This window comes from Coenobita brevimanus, chromosome 1, assembly GCF_032717465.1.
Source record: "Coenobita brevimanus isolate Jiangsu-jjx chromosome 1, ASM3271746v2, whole genome shotgun sequence".
NCBI lineage: Eukaryota > Metazoa > Arthropoda > Malacostraca > Decapoda > Coenobitidae > Coenobita > Coenobita brevimanus.
In genome coordinates this window covers 62408744-62427033 of record NC_136954.1, presented here as the reverse complement: position 1 = coordinate 62427033, position 18290 = coordinate 62408744, and the positions used below count along the sequence as shown (strand labels likewise).

The following is an 18290-nucleotide window of genomic DNA, read 5'->3' as shown; positions in this document are numbered from 1 at the left end:
AATGCTTATGAACTTAACAAGTTGTAAGGAATGATGGCATCTCAGTATGTGGAAACACATCTGTTGTATCATTAAATTGTCATCTTTTTTCCCATGTATTGTATATAAGTGTGTACTAGTTTTTCTCATCCTGTGCAGTTATAATGAAAAATCCCTTGAGTAGTTCTTCCTTATTTCTTACAAGTTGAAGATCCATTAATTAAGACCTTGTCAGAGTAACACACAGACACAAACTTTGCTTAAAATTGCAGTTAAAGTTGCAGTAAGGTGTACTAAACATTAGTAGCCAGTAAGCATATCTATATACAGTACCACCTTTTGACTGTGTTTGCAATACTTGATGTTTGGATAGGGTATTGCCATAGACATAATCAGAAAGTACCATATATCATTAATTAGTAATTCTCTCCACGCAGGCCCGAGTAGCATACAAAGTTGTGACTGGCAAGGAACTCAGCACGGAGGAACTTCAGGACATCGTTGCTTTAAAGAAAGGTAGGAGTTTGCACTTAGCTTGATAGGGTCATGTGGAGTAGATGGAAATAGTACTTTACAGTAGCTGTATATTTGATACTTGATTCCGTCACAAGGATTATATTTCTGGTGGCTGCAAGAAAAAGTTCATCATACCTGCATTTCTAAATCCATTATAAGGTAATAAATCTCAACCTTCCAATTATTACTGAGGGATTGTATGTCATTTTGTATTTGCTTTTATGTCCACTCCTCTTATAGTTGGAAGGGTTTGTTGTGTCTGCATGGCAATGAACCTTTCAGCCAGGTAGCTACTGGTGCCAGGTTCATTTCAGATATTATTGTCAGGATTTGTTAACATGTGTATTTGGGTTATATGTATACTTTTTGCTAATAATGGCAGCAACAGCAGCTAAATAACCAGTCAGTCTGTAGCACTGTACTGTGGTACCACTTAATAAGTTTTGAGGACACCTGTTTTAGTGGTATTGAGTGGAGATTGATTCTAACTCCTTCACTGTGAGAGGTTACCACAAAGTTAAAAAAAAATTGGATGCAGCAAAAATAAAGAGAAAATACATTACCACAGTGCATAAATTAAGCCTTCTAAAATGTCAGCTGCTGATGTGGTGTTTCTCTGTTGCAGGCATAGATATACAAGAGCTAAATGGCAGTGAACTCCCACTAAACGAAATAACGTTAACCTTCGATGAATTCTGCTGTGTTGTGGCAGAGTTTAAGAATCATCACTTGGAAAGCAAGAGGTTGTGGGACATCCTTAGTCATTCCTTACAGAAAGTTATTGGTAAGTTCATTTTGAAAGAGATGCACAACTATAGTGGTAAACAGATGAACGCCTTGATAAAATAGAGAGGAGGAGGATTAGGAATCCATACTCCTGGAAGTACAGTACATTTTCTTTAATAGACATTTCAAAATAGCTGCATTTAAACTTTTTAGAATGCTGCTTTTATTGCAGTGAAATGTAATGGGTAAAAAAGGAAGGATATTGTGAGACTGGAATGAAACAACATGAGAATGATCCAGTGGTTATGTGGAGTAACACTGGATAACAGGATATGGGACTGGAAAAGGAAGTAGGGAGAATGAGATTGATATGGTTTTAACATTTCAAGGAGATGGATCTGGGGAGTTGGATGAGGAGTAGAAGTATTGAGGTACAGCGTCAGGGCATCAATGGAGAGGTATACTGAAGAAGACTGGGAATAAAATGGTGTGTGCTATCCTGAGGTATCACAAAATAGCTATAACAGAAAAAAGTAAAGAAGTGAAACCATCTGACTTATGCTGCACGGAAAGCGTACCGGTACATAAAACAAAAAATGACGATGAAAATTATTTGACCAAACTTTTGTCCTAGGCATTAAACTTTCACAGAAATATATTGAGTTAGGTGTGCATTTAATCGTGAGATTGTTTGAGAAAAAGGTTCTATCATATGAATTTGTTCTTCATGAGTATTTACAGTTAACACCAGTAAATACAATAATCCAGTAAAATCTAAAGGTGCATCCAAAGGCTAGAAAATGAGCATGAGTATTACAAGAGCTTATGGCATTTTTGCTTGATTGGTATGTGAATAAGTGTCCAGCTTATTTCACTGGGCATGCTGTTGGTAGTCCACCCTCTTTCGTGTTTTGTCATGGAGAGAGGGGATATCAGGATGATGATGGTGATGTTTACAAGAATTGTACAATACATCAAAGTCATAGAATATTTTCTTGTAGGGTGGGCACTACCAAGACGTCCACTGCGGCCAGTATCAAGCAGTGGTGGTCGTGATATCTACCTAGGCGGGTCCCTGGGTAGTCAGGTTACGTGGCGGGAGCAGATTGCAGTGCCTCTTCTACGGAAACATGGCCTTACATTCTTCAACCCTGCAGCTGGTACCTGCTCGGGTCGTTTGTTGCCCATGGAAGCAATACTTATAGAACACTCCCGGGTCTTACTCTTCGTCATCACTGATAACACCAGGGGCGTCTCAGCCATGGCCAAGGTACGCCTCCACTTACATGCCACTCAGGAAACACCAGTAAACTGTACCCTTTTTACTCTAACATGGCCCAAAACTGACCGCTTCACCTTGAAGATGGAGTTTAACAAATCAACACTACTGCTCAAGACGATATGCTATGACAAGGATGTAGAGTCACAGTAGTCATATTCTGCTATTGAGCAATGTGAAATAAGTCGCTGAAGGGAACAAAGTCTTGGTCAAGTTAAAGTAAAAGGAGTATAGTACAGTAAAAGCAGTCCTTATCAATGAATCAGGAATTTATCAAAATATAATAATCTTTTTTTATATGATTGCTACTGTAAAGTGGGGCAGCTCTTAAATCAGCTTTATAGGTAACAGTGGAACTATAGATGGCAGTTCTTTGAAATTTATAGTCAACCTCATTTCAAAAATCAAAATAGGTGGCATACAGTGAGGATTTCTGTAAACTGAACTATGGTAGAGATGGGCAGGAGGGGGCATTAGGCTGGAAAAGATTTAGTATTCATTATGAGATAGCTTGGTGGTGGTCTTGCCACAGGAGCCCCAGATGCATAATGAAGTGAAAGAAAAGCATTTGGGAGACAAAGGCTAATCACATGCCAGAATATGCTGTCAGCCAAGTTACAAGTTACAAACCAAAAATGAAGAAAATCTGCAAAAGTACAGAATTCAATCACAGCATTTAACAGAAAGGTAATCCATTCTAAAACTAGTTCACCTTTGGCAGCCATATTGGTGACAGTGACCTTGACCCCAAGTGCACATTTTTAAAATCCTCAAAGATTTTTGCCACATCTCACTATCTTAAATGTCAGGACAAACATGGCTAGCCCCAAGCTCTTGTGCTTCTCATGGAGCAAGGTAGGATTGGATGATGGATGGATGATCTCGATACCCTAAAGGTTTCATGTTGATAGCTCACCATTCATGAGATAAAATGGTACACAGTTCTGTATTGTTCAGTTTTCCATTTCTGTAAATATTTTCTGGTTCTTGATAAGAAATAGCATTGGTATGGATCTGTTTTTTTTTCCAACACTGTGATCCTAGTACAGACCTACTCACACCAATATAATGGTGTTTAAATTGTAAAAGTGTTGTTGCCATTTCTGATATCACAATTTGTCCGTAGGCATCACACTACATTGGCCTGGGGTGCTGTGTGGTGCTGTGTATCCAAATGCTGACTGAGGATTCCCTTGTATCTGGCGAGCAGGTTAGTTCAATTGCATTACCACAAGTGTTAGACTAGAAAAGTGACTTTAAGGAATTTGTGATAAAATTTTTATTCATCTGATAATGATGGTGATGACATACAGGTATTTTGTTATAGATACAAGCAGTCATTACAATATCAGGGATGTATTCTGAAATGGCATAACTTTTTTCCATACATCTTGTGCTGTAAATTGGGGTAAAATGTTGAGAAGACTTTAGGTAAGTGACAATGGAATTTTAATACTGTAGGTAAATTTTCTGTAGTATAGCTTAACAACAAAAATGAATGTCAAGAAAGGCAACAAATATATAACAATGACTTATTATATACCAGTATATATTGCACATGGTCTCTCTCTCTCTTTGTTTATACTATCAGTCATGTAAATCTTGGTGTATATAAACTTACAAATTGCTAGGGTGAATGCAAATCCAGTACTTTATACAGTGTACCGTATTTGCCGATGTATAGGGCGACTTGAACCTCATAAAAAAATGCCCAAAATTGGGGGTCGTCCTAAACACCAGGTTTAAACTCCTAACCTCCACATGCTGTGGTTATGGGATCCACAGGCGTGATTGGGAACATTGCCAAACACTCACCTTGACCCTTGTTTCCTTGAATATAGTACATATACTGTCAAAAACTGTTGAAATTACTATCATCATCATCAAACACAACTTGTTTTCTATATGAAGGCAGAGTTTTACAAAAAAATATCTCCATGGATATAGCCATGAGGACGTAAGTCTAGAAAGATGAGTAACCTGTTTAGCCCATGCCATGAACACTATTGTGTGTCTCGGTAGCTACTGGCAGGGTTGTTTACAAATTTCCACTGAGTGCAGCATTGCCACATCTGAAGCAGGGCTCATTACCAAGAGTGATAAACAACAGTGACATTGTGGTTATTCCTGGTGGATTAACTTCAGTCTTACAACCACTTGATGTCTGTCTGAATAAACCATTCAAAGACCGCATCCGTAAGCAATGGAATGAGTGGATGATCAGTGGTAAAAAGTCATATACATGTAGTGGGAATATGCCTGCTTCAGGTCTGGATGAGCTATGATTTTATTATCAAGGCATGGAATTTCTGTGAAAACAGTCATCTAGTCCTTCAAAAAATGTGGAAAATCCGGTTCATTGGATAGCATAGAAGATGACATTTTGTGGGCGGATGAGGAAGAGGAAGCCGATGCTGAAGCTACACCTCAGAATTTAGAGTTTGATCCTTACGACAAAGAACTGCAAACTTTAACCCAGGATGAAGTTGATGAACTGATGATGTCAGATGTGGATGATACTGATTTTGAAGTTTTTTAATCACTGACAGTTGATGTGATGACTTTAATAAAATGTAACATTCCATTAACATGTTGTATAAAATTCAAGGTAACATGATTTTAAGTTTTTGATACAGTAAAGGAGGTACAAGGTAGGGCAGTGGATGTGGGGGTGGCCCTAATGAGTGAGGGTGAGATTTGGAAGCTTCCGGTGTTGCTGTTTGCTGATGATACAGTATTGTTGAGTGAAGATGAATGGGAGTTGCAAGGTTTGGTGAATGAATTTGGGACAGTGTGTTGGAGGAGGAAGCTGAAAGTTAATGTAAACAAAAGTAAAGTTATGGTGTTTGAGAGGAATGAAGTCACAGAGTGTGCAGTGAGGTTGGATGGTGAGGATATGGAGAATGTGAGTGCATTCAAGTACTTGGGTAGTGTGATGAGTAAGGATGGAACTATGGGGGATGAAGTACGTGAAAGGGTACAGCAGGGAAGGAAGGTTGTTGGCACACTGAAAGCAGTGATGAGAAATAGGGAGGTGAGTATGGAAGTTAAGAAGTCACTGCATGATGGTATTGTGATCCCTACCCTGACGTATGGAAGCGAGGCGTGGACCTTGCAAGAGGGGAACAAGTCAAGAGTGAGAGCAGTGGAAATGAGTTACTTGAGAGGAGCATGTGGAGTGACGTGGAGGGACAGGTTGACGAATGAAGAAGTGAAGGAACGTTGTGGGGTAGATGTGGATGTGGTTGAAAAGATTAGGAGAAATACACTGAGGTGGTTTGGACATGTGGAGAGGATGGAGAATGAAAGACTGACTAAGAGGGTGTATGTAGGTGAGGTGGAGGGAGGGAGAGGGAGGGGTAGACCGAGGATGAGGTGAAGGGATGGAGTTGAGAGGTATATGAGGGAGGGGGGGGTGAGTTGGGGGGAGGGGAGTCAAATGGTGGGTGACAGAGTGACTTGGAGGCGTTTTGTCTGTGGCCACCCTTTGCGGGATTAGGGCGTCGGGCTGTAGATAGATAGATAGATACAGTATTATACTTGAATATTAAATGTATAACCCATTTTGATATCGGAGGTGGCACATGCAGCCTTGATAGCCTGTAAAACCCATATAAGAAGCTGGTTTAAAGTAAAACCAAACCAAAGGCTGTGTTGCTTAGCAACATGTTAATAGTATCACTTCACTGGTCAGTGGGAAGAGTGATAAAGGACTGGGGTTGCTGGGGCAGCAAGCTCCCTGTGTCTGAAGAGTTGGGGCTCGTCTTATGCACAGAGTATACCTCTAAACCCACATTTTGTGTGGAAATGTTGGGAGTAGTCTTATACACAGGTCGGCCCTATACACCGGCAAACATGGTATATTTATACCATTTATACTATCTAGAAGCTAGTTTTGAATGAATAGTATGGTAGTCAGGGAGTACTATAGTGAGAGGTAATCAGGAAATTCAAAACATTAATCTTGGGAAGAGCATTGGTAATCAGGAAATTCAAAACATTAATCTTGGAAAGAGCATTGGTGATCAGGAAATTCAAAACGTTAATCTTGGTAAGAGCAATAGCCCCCTTTAGGGCATTCACTAAGGCATTTTGGATAAAATTAACCACTTGGGTCGATGAAGTTTTATATTTCTTTTTTCCTCTACATTTGGAATGATCAGGAAATTCAAAACATTAATCTTGGTAAGAGAAGTAGCCCCCTTTAGGGCATTCACTATGGCATTTTGGATAAAATTAACCACTTGGGTCGATGACGTTTTATATTTCTTTCTTCCTCTACATTTGGCTTTACTCATTAAGACTTCAGTTGGGGAGATTTTATGTACTTTTCATTGACCTTCAGTATTTCAGTGGATGCATGATAATTCCATATTTATTGTGCTTCTCTTTCCTATTGATCAATCATTTTCCATTTGGTTGTTGGAAATATGATTTATCTGAGGGGTGGTTGTGTTTAATTGATTACATTAAGCTGTTCAGCAGTACCTTTAAGTAAAATGATTGAGTAACTTAGCCCTAGATCCCAGCACTCCTGAAGGGACAATAAAGGATTGGATGATGGGTGTCTGGGTGGAAATAGAGTTTAGGTATTGATGATGCTGATATCTTGTTAACTGTCACATAGAACAAGTTACATATTTAATTGTACCTCACCCCTTCCATAGGTGGGGAAAGTGGCCTGGATGATGATGATGATTATAACAAAGTATCTGTTGTGTGGGAGAAGTATTGAGTCACTTAATATTACCTTATCCCATCTTTAGGTGGGGAAAAAGGGGTCAGAATGTTGATGAATTAATATTTCACCAGCTGTCGAGACAAGCACTAAAGGACTACAACCGTGGTCGCTCATACCTTGCTGACCAGGCCAACAAGGACGGCATTCCAGTTTTTTCTGACATTCAAGAGGCGCTGGAGTGTGCCATCAGCAAGGTGCGCTCCAGATAGTCCCATAAGGGCACACAGCAGGCTGAGAAATGTGCAGCTGAGTCCCAGCGTCGGTGGAATGATTTGCAAGGTTGACTCTGTAAGTCTCAGAGTTCCAGGAGGGTACACTGCAGGCCAAGATATGTGCAGCATAGCCCCAACATGGTGTGAGTGATTTGCAGGAGTAGAGTCCAAGTGATGTGCACACCAGATCCTCCGAGGAGGGTGTGAAGATTGGCTTGAGTGTCCAAGTGATGTGTGCACTGCAGTATTCAAGGTGGGTGCAGCACAGGCCAAAAGATGTGCAGTATTCCCAAAGGTATCTGTCATCATTATTATCCTTGCCTCAAGATTGGCAAGGATAGAACATGTGAAACATTGTCCCAGAGGAGTGTGTGTTGATCATGGAGTAAGTGGATGTTCACATTTCACCATACTTTTCCTCTCTTTTCCCTGTCTTTTAAGAAATTACATTATTTTTCACAAGTTTTCTGTTATTTATGAGGTTTTCATGCTGTAGGGGGAAGATTGGTATGTTAACCATTAGTGCTGCTGGTTTAACAGCACTCAGACACATTCATCTCTATGGTACACTTTCTCTGTGTCTGAAATTCAATGGACTCAAGAAAGACATGGGAGTCACTGGTTTGCTGACGACTCACAGGGGAATGGAAGTTTCACCAGATACCACACTGTGAGAAATTAATAAGGTATAGAAGTTGGTAGTACAAGTGCAGCTTTATGAATCCAACAGTCTATGCTTTGAGGTGCAGCAGAGTATTTGCATATGGCAGCAAAATTAACATTGTGCAGTTAAAGAAGTTGTGAATATCAAGCTCTTGAAACTCCCTTAATGACTGTGAAGATTGCAGACAGGCCACTGGCAACATTAAAAGTGATGTAGTGACTGCATTTGTTTCACCTGCTTTTGACAACTCCTCGTGATGCATAGGCAGACTAAGAGGTATAATTCCTTGGTGCTCACCGCATGGAGTGAGGAGGCAAAGAGAGTGCAATTGTGTGAATCTTTGTGGCTAATGGAAAATGCCACCCAATAAAGAGACAAAGGAATGTACATATTCTGATCATTATTTGATGTGGTGAATAGAATAGGCCACCCAATATTGAAACAATGGAATGTATATAATCTGCTCATTCATAACAGTTATTAAGAAAATAAGGTATGGGTAACATTTTAATTCAGCTACTGACATGGTGTTATGCTCACCAATTCTGCTACACCTCTTGTTAGAGGTTAATATATCGCAATCTTTCTTGAGCAATTAACTGTATTTTGGTAGAGATTGTGGAAGAGGTGGTGTATAATTTTATTTGTTTTTATTTCTTGTACTTCCTGTTTTTTATTTTGATATACTTTTGTCCATAGTTGCAGGGCAGAGTAATTATACAGGCAGCCCTCTTTATAAGTTAGGGATGAGTTCCTGGATATCACTTTTTCTAACAATACAGGTAGTACCTTGCTGTAAATTGTGGGAACTGGGAAATTCAACTTTATTGGTAGGAATGGAACAAACAGGCAGTATCTTTGTAATATACCATAAATCTAATAACTAAAAAGAACAACCCTTTTGTAGTTATGGATGTACCTGGGTGTTTTGTTCAGGCTAAATCCAAAGTGATTTTTTCAAGTGAGGAAAATTTGAGCATTCCAAAGGTTAATTGAGACTTTTTAAAGTATTTCACTAATAAAATGTTCTTCCTTTCAATAAACTCGTTTTCCGGTGGCCTGAGTAAAGTAATGTCACATGTCCGTATAGAAAGTGAATGGGTTGAAAAGAGGAGATTTATATGAAGGATTCACTGTATTGTAATTTTGATGAGCTACAGGAATACAAAACGCTTGCTAATAAAGGCACCCCATGTGTTAGGGATCAGCTGGTGTGAATTTAATAGTTTCAGGGAGCAAGTTGGTCCTCTTGTGGTTGCTATGGGTACAGGGAGACTTCTCAGGATTGTGGTGTGTCGTTTACATGGCTTTGGAAAGTGAAACATTAACCCCTTTGGCCTGAGTACATCTGTTTTGTTATTGCTACCACTTTTCAAGTTTTATTCAGCTTAGGAGTAATTTACTACACTGATGTTCGTCGCATAACCAACAGTTTGTTACCTGCTCATTTACTGATACGTTTAAGGGTGTGGCTCATGGGGGATTTATTCACTGGGATTTGTTGCTCACTTAGTGCTACTCAGGTGGACAGCTAATTCCGAAATGCTTGCCATGAATGCCTGGACTAAGTAACATAACCCCAGATCCCCTACATGCATGATGGGGCAGTAAATTTTTTGGTAATGGATGGATGATAGATGATCTGTAAAGACTTTTTGCTTTGAAGGGGTTATTAAAGCCAGTAGTAATGTTCTACTTCTAAAAGTGTCTCCTAAGCTGACTAAGATTGGTGAGTGATAATGAAGAATAAAATATAAAATATTGTAGTGAAGGGGTTAACAAAATACTACTGCTATCTAAGATACTGTAAATCTATTTTATATATATAGGTAGTGATAAACACGCAGTCAGCAGTTGTATTATAAGTAGTGAGTGTAAATTTGAGAACTGGTATGAATGCTGTATTTTATTGGACTCAAGAAACCACTTGTCTGGTCAGTAGAATATTTGCTGAAAACGGAAGGGTTAACTGTATGACGGAATTACAGCTACATTTGTCAATCATGTTTGAGAAGGTAAACTTTTCATATGGAAGATTTTTGCCCACATAAGGAATTGTGTTTGTCGAGACACAGTTCCCATCTTCATCTTATCATCATCCAGATCATCCAAACCTATTTTTTCCCCACCTTGATTAAGGATGGGATGAAGTAGGATCCAGAAAGCATGAAAGAGGGGGAAGTATTATCAGCATGCCCAGTGAAATGGGATACACACTCATTCATCATTCAGGTTTCAGGAATCCTGGGTATAATAATCTTCCATTTGAACTATTCATATCACTTCGAAGTCAAGACCCATTAACCGCGTTATTGTAGTCTCACTTTCCAAAGACAGTAGTAATGTTGTCCCAAGTGGCAGGATTGTCCCTTCGTATATGCGCAGACCAAGTACAACATCCATGGACGACAAGACCCAGAGTTGGATTTTTTATAGGTCATCCATCTTAACTTAGCCTAAGTTCTTTTCATTTTGCAGCTTACTTTCAGTTGCTCTGTAGCAGAGTAAGACTACTATTACTTTATGTCCTTTCCATAGCTCTTCCTGATGAGCACCTTTTTACAGTATAATGTTAATTTCATGTTACTGCTCAACATTCAGTATGGAGAGGTGGCAAATTTAGGCCAAGTTAAAGTGGACAGAGTATACTTTGTAGAGTGTAACATTAGCAAAGCATTTGTGTAGGGTGTGTTTCTCATCAGAATATAAACAAGATTCTCATTAGGTAGTATGACTTAATGGTGACGTCATGCTCTGCGCAGCAAAACTGAGGAACACACATGATATGAAACTTCCTTCAGTGTGATGAAATGTATTTGATGATGCATAGGGATATTTGGTGTACTGGATGCTGACCCAGGTTAAGTACATTCATGAGCTGTAGTTTCTGTTCACCCTTCAGTCCATTACTAAAGTGGTAGATCGATGTCTTGGTAGACTACCATACACGAGGAGCAGTTCGTGATGACACTGCTAGTTGTGCTTTCTGGAAAAGCTTCAGACTATTAACAACTGGCCCTGTTTGATGTAAAACCCTAGCTTTGACTTTTCCCAAGACAGGGATAAGATTAGATGGTAAGAAGTTATAGCTCACAAGTGTACTGCCACATCCAGTAAATACTCTTTATTTTGTGCAGGATTACAATGTGCTGGAGCCTTACATAGTTTTGGCACAGTTCTGTAGTAATATGAGTGGGCTGTTGATCAAGCTAGTGTTACTGTCACATTCTACTTTCCCTAATTTTCATTAACTTTAATGGTTGTTAGATCACTTATCAGATGATTCTTGTAGAGCCAAAGACAAAAGTTCTCCTACTGTTCCACTGTCTGCTTCATACTTCATGCATGTCCATAAGTTTCCTACCTGATGCATCATAGCAGGTGAGCATCATCTGTGGGGAGAGAAACATACCAAGCCCTCTCTCAGATTAGAAATGTTATCCAGGGGGAAGTGGGAAGCAGAAAAGTGAAATATAAAGCAGACGTTTGTTTCCAGTTGTACAGATACCTGCAAGTGATTGAAATTCTTGAAAGAGGTTATGATGGTATTGTCACATTCTGGTTTTACAAATGTTTCTCCTGTGTCTCACCTACCAATACATTCCCATTGTTAAGTGTATAATGGTGCTTCTACAATTTAACTGGGAGGGTCACAGTTTCTGTAAATGGCAGCTTTTTATTTAGAGTTTCATCTAGCATATCGTTCATATGTGTCAACAGACCTTTCAGAAAGCCCTGATGTTCGTTTGGCTGGCAGAAATTCTTGATAACTTGCTGGATTTTTGGCATCATCTTGCTGCGTTAACTGGAAAAATAATATTGAATATTATGAGTAATTGCAGCTGCCATGGTCTAGTGGGTTAAGAGTGCTCGCTATTAGTTGAAGGGTTTAGCACATGATCCCACCCAAGGGCTCATTGGTTGCTTCCAGGATGGGCATCTGATTGCAAAGTGTTACATGCATTGCCAAAAATATTATAAATGGGGCAGCACCATAGCCTTTCATCAAGAGGGGACTGCATGGTGTGACTTAAAAATTGAGTTATTATCATCACCATCATCAGTTTCCTCACTGCACATTGAATTGCTTGCATGAATATCCCTGCCCCCCCCATAACAATGAATATTGAAATGCCCAATAATGCAGTTTCAGCAAGGAATTGAATCTTCTCGGCTGTGCCAACAGATGACCTGTGAATTGGTCATTTAATATCCATTTGCTGCCTTCTGCTTACGTGGTCATATTGGTCAGTGTTTTGGGTCGTGAGTGAGTTCATTAATGAATATTTGGTCTCTGTTCTGTGAATAGAGCAAGTAGGTTGAAGTACTGTATATTTACAAACCATTTTCAACTCAGTCCCAGCATATTATTTCCATCCATCTCATAGAAATTATACTTCATACACATTAAGAAAAAAAGTGTTTATGTTACAGAAAAATAATCTTTCACACAATATAACTTGAATATTTATGCGTTGTTTTCTGGTATTCATTCACTCAAAATCATTGCAGATTTATGCACTATTTATTATCAACTTATAACTTAACGTATAAGTGTATTCTCTTCCCACCTCACTTAGAGAAAAACAAACTAATACTGAATAAGCTGGTTGGTCCAGTATTATAAAAATGCTGTGTAGTACCTGTTTCCTTCGATAGAAATGATACAAAGGAATCTCCTTAATTGTTTTTCTCTGGATTATGATAAGGAAAAAAATCAGTCATCTCTGCTCGACCATTACATCCTTCATTTAAAACTTACATCATGTTTTCACCTGATGTACTTACTGAATCCCCTTAAACCCACAGTCGTAAACTACATTAATAAGAACTCTTGTATAACTGTGATGCGATCATTAGTTACAGTGATCAGTACTGTATGCAACAACAGTGGTGAACCCCTGAAAGGTTTGCAACTTGATGTGAAAGTGTGGATGAACTATTATATTAACACACGAAGTAACTGAATTTAGATCTCAAGTTGTCACTGACTACTTTGAAGAGCAACAGTGAAGTGTGTGAGATCTGTATGTCTTAATCCTTTCAGTCTGATGACCTATTATTTAGGTATATTCTTGCTACCTCCAAATGATTTTACTTAACTAACCAACAGATAGATACCTAGTGGTCTATTGGGTTCAGGAGCTCCATTTGGGATGTGGCCATTATGAATTTACATCTGAGGGGAGATTGGAGTTTATTTGCCACATAATGTCTCTCAGAGGAGTGTCACTGATCACTTTCTCTCTGAGTAGCCAAGCTTCAGGCCTGTATGCTGTTGTTGGGCACCAAAGGAATGGATGATAGATATAGGGCTTTGAAGGAGTTGATTAATCCTATATCTAATTCCACCAGTTTGAAAAGTTTCCCATAAGCTGAATCAAATCTTGAAGTAGCAAGAAGAAAAATATAATCAGACTGAAGAGGTTTATTGTGCGAATTGTATAAGCTTGAAGTGTTTCCGAGCCACAGGGTAATCTTTCCACCGCACTTCCTTGTATATTTTGTAATACTACTAGAAATGCATACTACAGATACCATTCAGATTATATGCATTAGTCGCTGTGATATGAGAAGATCTGGTTGGTTCTTATTTAAACAGTGTGAAAGTGTCCATAATAGAACACAGACAGTGCTCGTTATAAAAGTAAAGGATGAGCTTCAAAATATTACGGAATTTATCCATGCGGTTTGTACTGTAAATGTAAGGAATGGACAACTCATCTTAGTCCCCTTCAGCCTGATAGTGTCTGTTTCCATTTTAATCATGCATTCACCAGATAATTGATATTCAGCTTAGGAGGGATCTTGAATAGTAATGGGGTTAATTAATGCTGTAACTTCTCCAGTTTGAAAAGTCTCTCCTAAGCTGAATAACATTGTCTGTTGAGAGCGAGAATAAATAATAAGACATTGTAGCGAAGGGGTTAAGATAGCAATATAAATTTAACCCCTTCAGCCTGGGTGACTGCATGTTTTAATGTATTCTTGCTGCCAGACAGTTTTGTTCAGCTTTGGAAGGCCTGTCATTGGATGGGTTTATTGAGATTACTAACTCTTAACCCTCTAGAGTGAAATGTCTGTCATAAGGTAATTAAAATTGTCATGTAACGGCAAGAATATAATGAGGCCCCCCCCCCCCCTTTTTTTTTTTTTTTTTTTTTTTTTTTTTTTTTTTTTTAATAGCTAATCAGGGACTTAAGAGCAAGAAAAAGCAAAGAAGATACTTTGTAACGAGGACTTACCGTTAATGGATGAACTTTCTTAAGGGTATTTGTATGCTCTGTTGAGGGTAGTGAGTGTGAGTCGATGTCACCATGTATCTCATCAATATTGTATATTTATCACTTATTGTTATTATTATGTCTGGTAGTATTTAAATGTAGACACTGCATCATCAACTATTGGAAGGAGTTTTGTATGATTTGTGTTTAACCCTCTCTTTTTTTTTTCTTTTTTTTTTCCCCTAGATGATTGTATTCAACTTTGGATAGACTTTTTGAACTGAAAAGATTGGATGGGGTCTTAATACACCCCTTAAAAAACTATATAAGAAGATGAGGTGGGGATGAAGGGGAAGGGGGGGGGGGTTGATGATGAACATGAAAAGCCTTGCCTTGGTTGAATGAAATCATCTGGTAACAGCAAGAATAAACCAAAAAAGGATATCACCTGGAATCAAGTGGTTGAATGCTAACTACAGCCCTAAGCCATCATCAGGAGTTCATGAAGTGAAGTGGTGGTAAGGTCGTGCTCTAGGTGGCATAGGAGGCTTCATAGCACCTCTTCCTTAGTGATTTATTTTGCCTGTTGTATCTTAATATTCTCTTATATGTTACTGTATTTTTGTTGTGTGAACCCTCCTCTCCAAGTGCATGGTTTTTATTTTATTCTTGCTACATCATGGTTTTATTTAGCTCAGGAGAGAGCTTTTGAACTGGGAGATTGCATATAGCCTTACTTAATCCCTTCACTAATAGCGATCCTTCCCAGGTAGTGTGAAAATCATCTGGTGGTAGCAAAAACTAAAAAATAATAATGCTGGGTTGGAGAAGTTAATATAGACATAGTCAGTATCAGTTACGTACAAGAGGATAAGAAGATTCTAAAAGCAAGATAAATTACTGAGAAAGAGATGCTACAAAATCTACAGAGTCACTTAGGATACGGCTCATGGTTGTTCGAGTATCATGTTCATTCTTATTGTGTATCAGTGATAGGCCCTTGTCGTATCTTGTTGCATTCGTTACTTGTATTCATGTACACTGTATATACATAATTATATATTATAGATTATTTTTACAAGAATTCTAACTCAAGCAAGTGCCTTTCATTACTCCCTTGCTAGTGTATTGTGATTACTTTTTTTTCCCCGCCAAATTAGATATACAGTATATATTTTACTGTATCACTTCAAGGTGTCAAAATTTTATATACTGTATGTTTCTTTGACAGGTGTTAGGTATATATATTACTGTTGTTATTCATCTTCCATGACCTTTTACAAAGTACCCCAGGATTAGATATCCAGTTTCACTTTATTGATAATAATATTGCGTAATGCTTTGTGATGTTTGAATGATTAATCTGCTGTGCAAAATTAGTTAAGTGTTTATCATGTTTCCTATAGAACATTCTGTACAGTACAATTTTAAGATTAGCTATGTTGTTTTTAATGATATTCTACTTGAATGAGGGAATGATTATTACCATATAGAATTAGTAGGGCAGGCAGTAAGTACGTTTTTACAGGACTGATCCAGTTTTGTGAATCAGTCTAAAGTAAATACGGTTAAGAGCATAGTGAATATGACAGAGAGAGAAGCTGACAGTGTGGAATGGTAGTTAATGGAGAGATTTAAATGGGTGAATGAGTATGAGTACCTTGATGCAGTAGCTGAAGAGAGAGGGTATTGTTTAACCCTAGTCTGGGTCAAACAGATCCATCAGTTGTAGGCATGCAGTTGCCCCAGCAGGGTCATCCCATGAAGTGAACTGATGTTCCCTTGCAACAGACAGCACCTAATCGCAGTAAGATGTGAGGGTGAGTGTGGAGGTTTGGTTCTTGGATGTATGCCACACTTGTGCCCACCCAGTTAGAGGGGCACCGTAGTAGGCTCCACATCACCATGTATCTGTATTTGGTTATATGGTTAGCACCCAGTGTTGTAACTGGTTTCCTGGGTTACAGGAAACCATGAGGCTTGTCACTTGGTGTAGAGCCACCTAAAGTGGAAGAAAACAAAAAAAGAGTACGGTAATAAAAATGACTGAAAGAATGTGAGAAAATAGGAAGAGAGGAGGAGAGTAGACACGGAAGAGAATGGTAGATGTGAAGTAAGAAGTAAACATGCAAAAGAAGTACAGAGGCTCAGGGAAGAAAAGTGGCTGGTGCTATGTGTTATTTCCCATATTAATATAAGGATATGGGACTTAAGTATGGTCTTACAGTACTGTGACAAGTCAAGAGTAAGAGCAATGGAAACATTACTCTTGAGGAATATATGTATTGCATAGAGTGGCAAGGGGAAGAAATGTGGCGATTCATAAATGATGTGGGGTAAGAAAAGCATTTGGTAATGGGGAAGAGAGTGCTAAGATGATGTGGTCACATGGAGAGAATAAATGTTGATGGGTAAATATGAGTGACTTTGAAGGTGGTAGGGAGCATGGCAGAACAAGAAAATGGATGGATATGGTAAATGAGTATGTCAGAAAATGAAGGATGGGAGTTGAGGCCAGGGATAGAACAGGATCAAATGGATGAAGTATGTATGGAAATGCACATGACAAGGTTTTGGTATGCTTTTTTGATGTTGACGGCAGAATGATTGCCTGGCAATTGTAAATAAGTGCATCTCTAAATAACAATTAAGAAAAATTGCACAATTGATAAATGCCCATGAGATGGAGCTAGGATTCTGTGGGCTTGAATGACTGTGTAATGTCACCAGGTATATTAATGATAGTTCTTTCACTTTTATACTCTCTCCACAGTTCAGAATCCTACCTTAGCTCAACTGTAGTTAGGGAAATATGGTCAGGATGATAATGGTGATGAATGAAATATATTTGCATCAGGTGCTGACGATTTTTGTAGATCTGATCTTTTTCCCATTTTCTCCTGTTTCTTGACTTCTCTTTTACCCATTTCCATTTTACTTATGTACATTCATTTTTTCCCTTTATTTTTACATACCTTTCCCTCTCTTCCTTTCCTTCCAGCCATTCTTGTCACCTCTTCCTATTATATTTTTCATTTGCTGATTTATACTTCTCATGTTCTTGGCTTTCTCCTCTCACTTCTTTTTACAGTTTTCCATACTGTTTTTTCTTTTTTTCAAATACTCTTTGCCATTATGTTTTCCCACATTACCCAACCATTTTCATAATCTGCTTGTACTTTTAACACTGCTATTGAAGAAATTTCTCATACAAAGTCCTGCTGAAATTTATTTATTTATATTTTTTTACATGGTTCATAAAGTGAACCTTATTGGTTTTGGTTTTAGTTTATCCTGCTCTAGCAGTGCTACTGGGAAGGCTGATCAGAACAACAGATGTACAGTTAGCCCTCTTTTAATGCTGCTTCACTATTGATTTTCGCATGATTAGCACTTTCATAAGTTGCTCATGATCCATTATAAAGTTGTGACTTTTTTTTTTGTTTTTGCTCCCCATTCATTAACCATAAGCATCTCTTATGATGTTGTTTTGCATTAAGTAGCATTTTGCCAGCATATTATAATTTTCAGTGATTATTGACTACCTGTAATAGAGAGAGAGAGAGAGTAACTGTTTGAAGTATAATTTCTATTTATACTGAGAGTTTTCATGCAGGTTGTTTTGAGCCAAGAAATTGCCATCACCAGCCTGAAGGACCATAGAGATGCTGTCTCAACCACTGGTGCTGTTCTAAAATCCACCTTGACATTTGCTGTATATATCAACAGACATAACTCCACAGTAGACACAACCTCCCTCACCATAGCTACATGTCTGTTCCATGAAGAAGACAACAGTGTTAAGACAGGTACAGTATGTATATTTTTTTGTTTTTCAACCTGAAGTTTAACAATCCTTGTGATTTCTGTGTGCATGAATAGAAACAGTTACTGTGCATGTAATCTACTGCCAGTAGAGTGCTTTATATCCACCTCCCTTTTTAAGACT

At 38.5% G+C, this 18290-nt stretch overlaps 1 protein-coding gene across 1 annotated transcript in view; it reads left to right on the top strand.

Annotated features, from left to right (window-relative positions):
* Positions 1-9104, top strand: part of raw (NDT-like domain-containing protein raw) — a 39163-nt gene extending 30059 nt beyond the window's left edge. The window contains 5 exon segments of the mRNA XM_080277614.1: positions 417-495; positions 1121-1279; positions 2223-2491; positions 3627-3710; positions 7313-9104. Coding sequence (XP_080133740.1) covers positions 417-495; positions 1121-1279; positions 2223-2491; positions 3627-3710; positions 7313-7450 — 729 coding nt within the window. The 3' untranslated portion in view covers positions 7451-9104.
* Positions 9105-18290: the final 9186 nt, after the last annotated feature.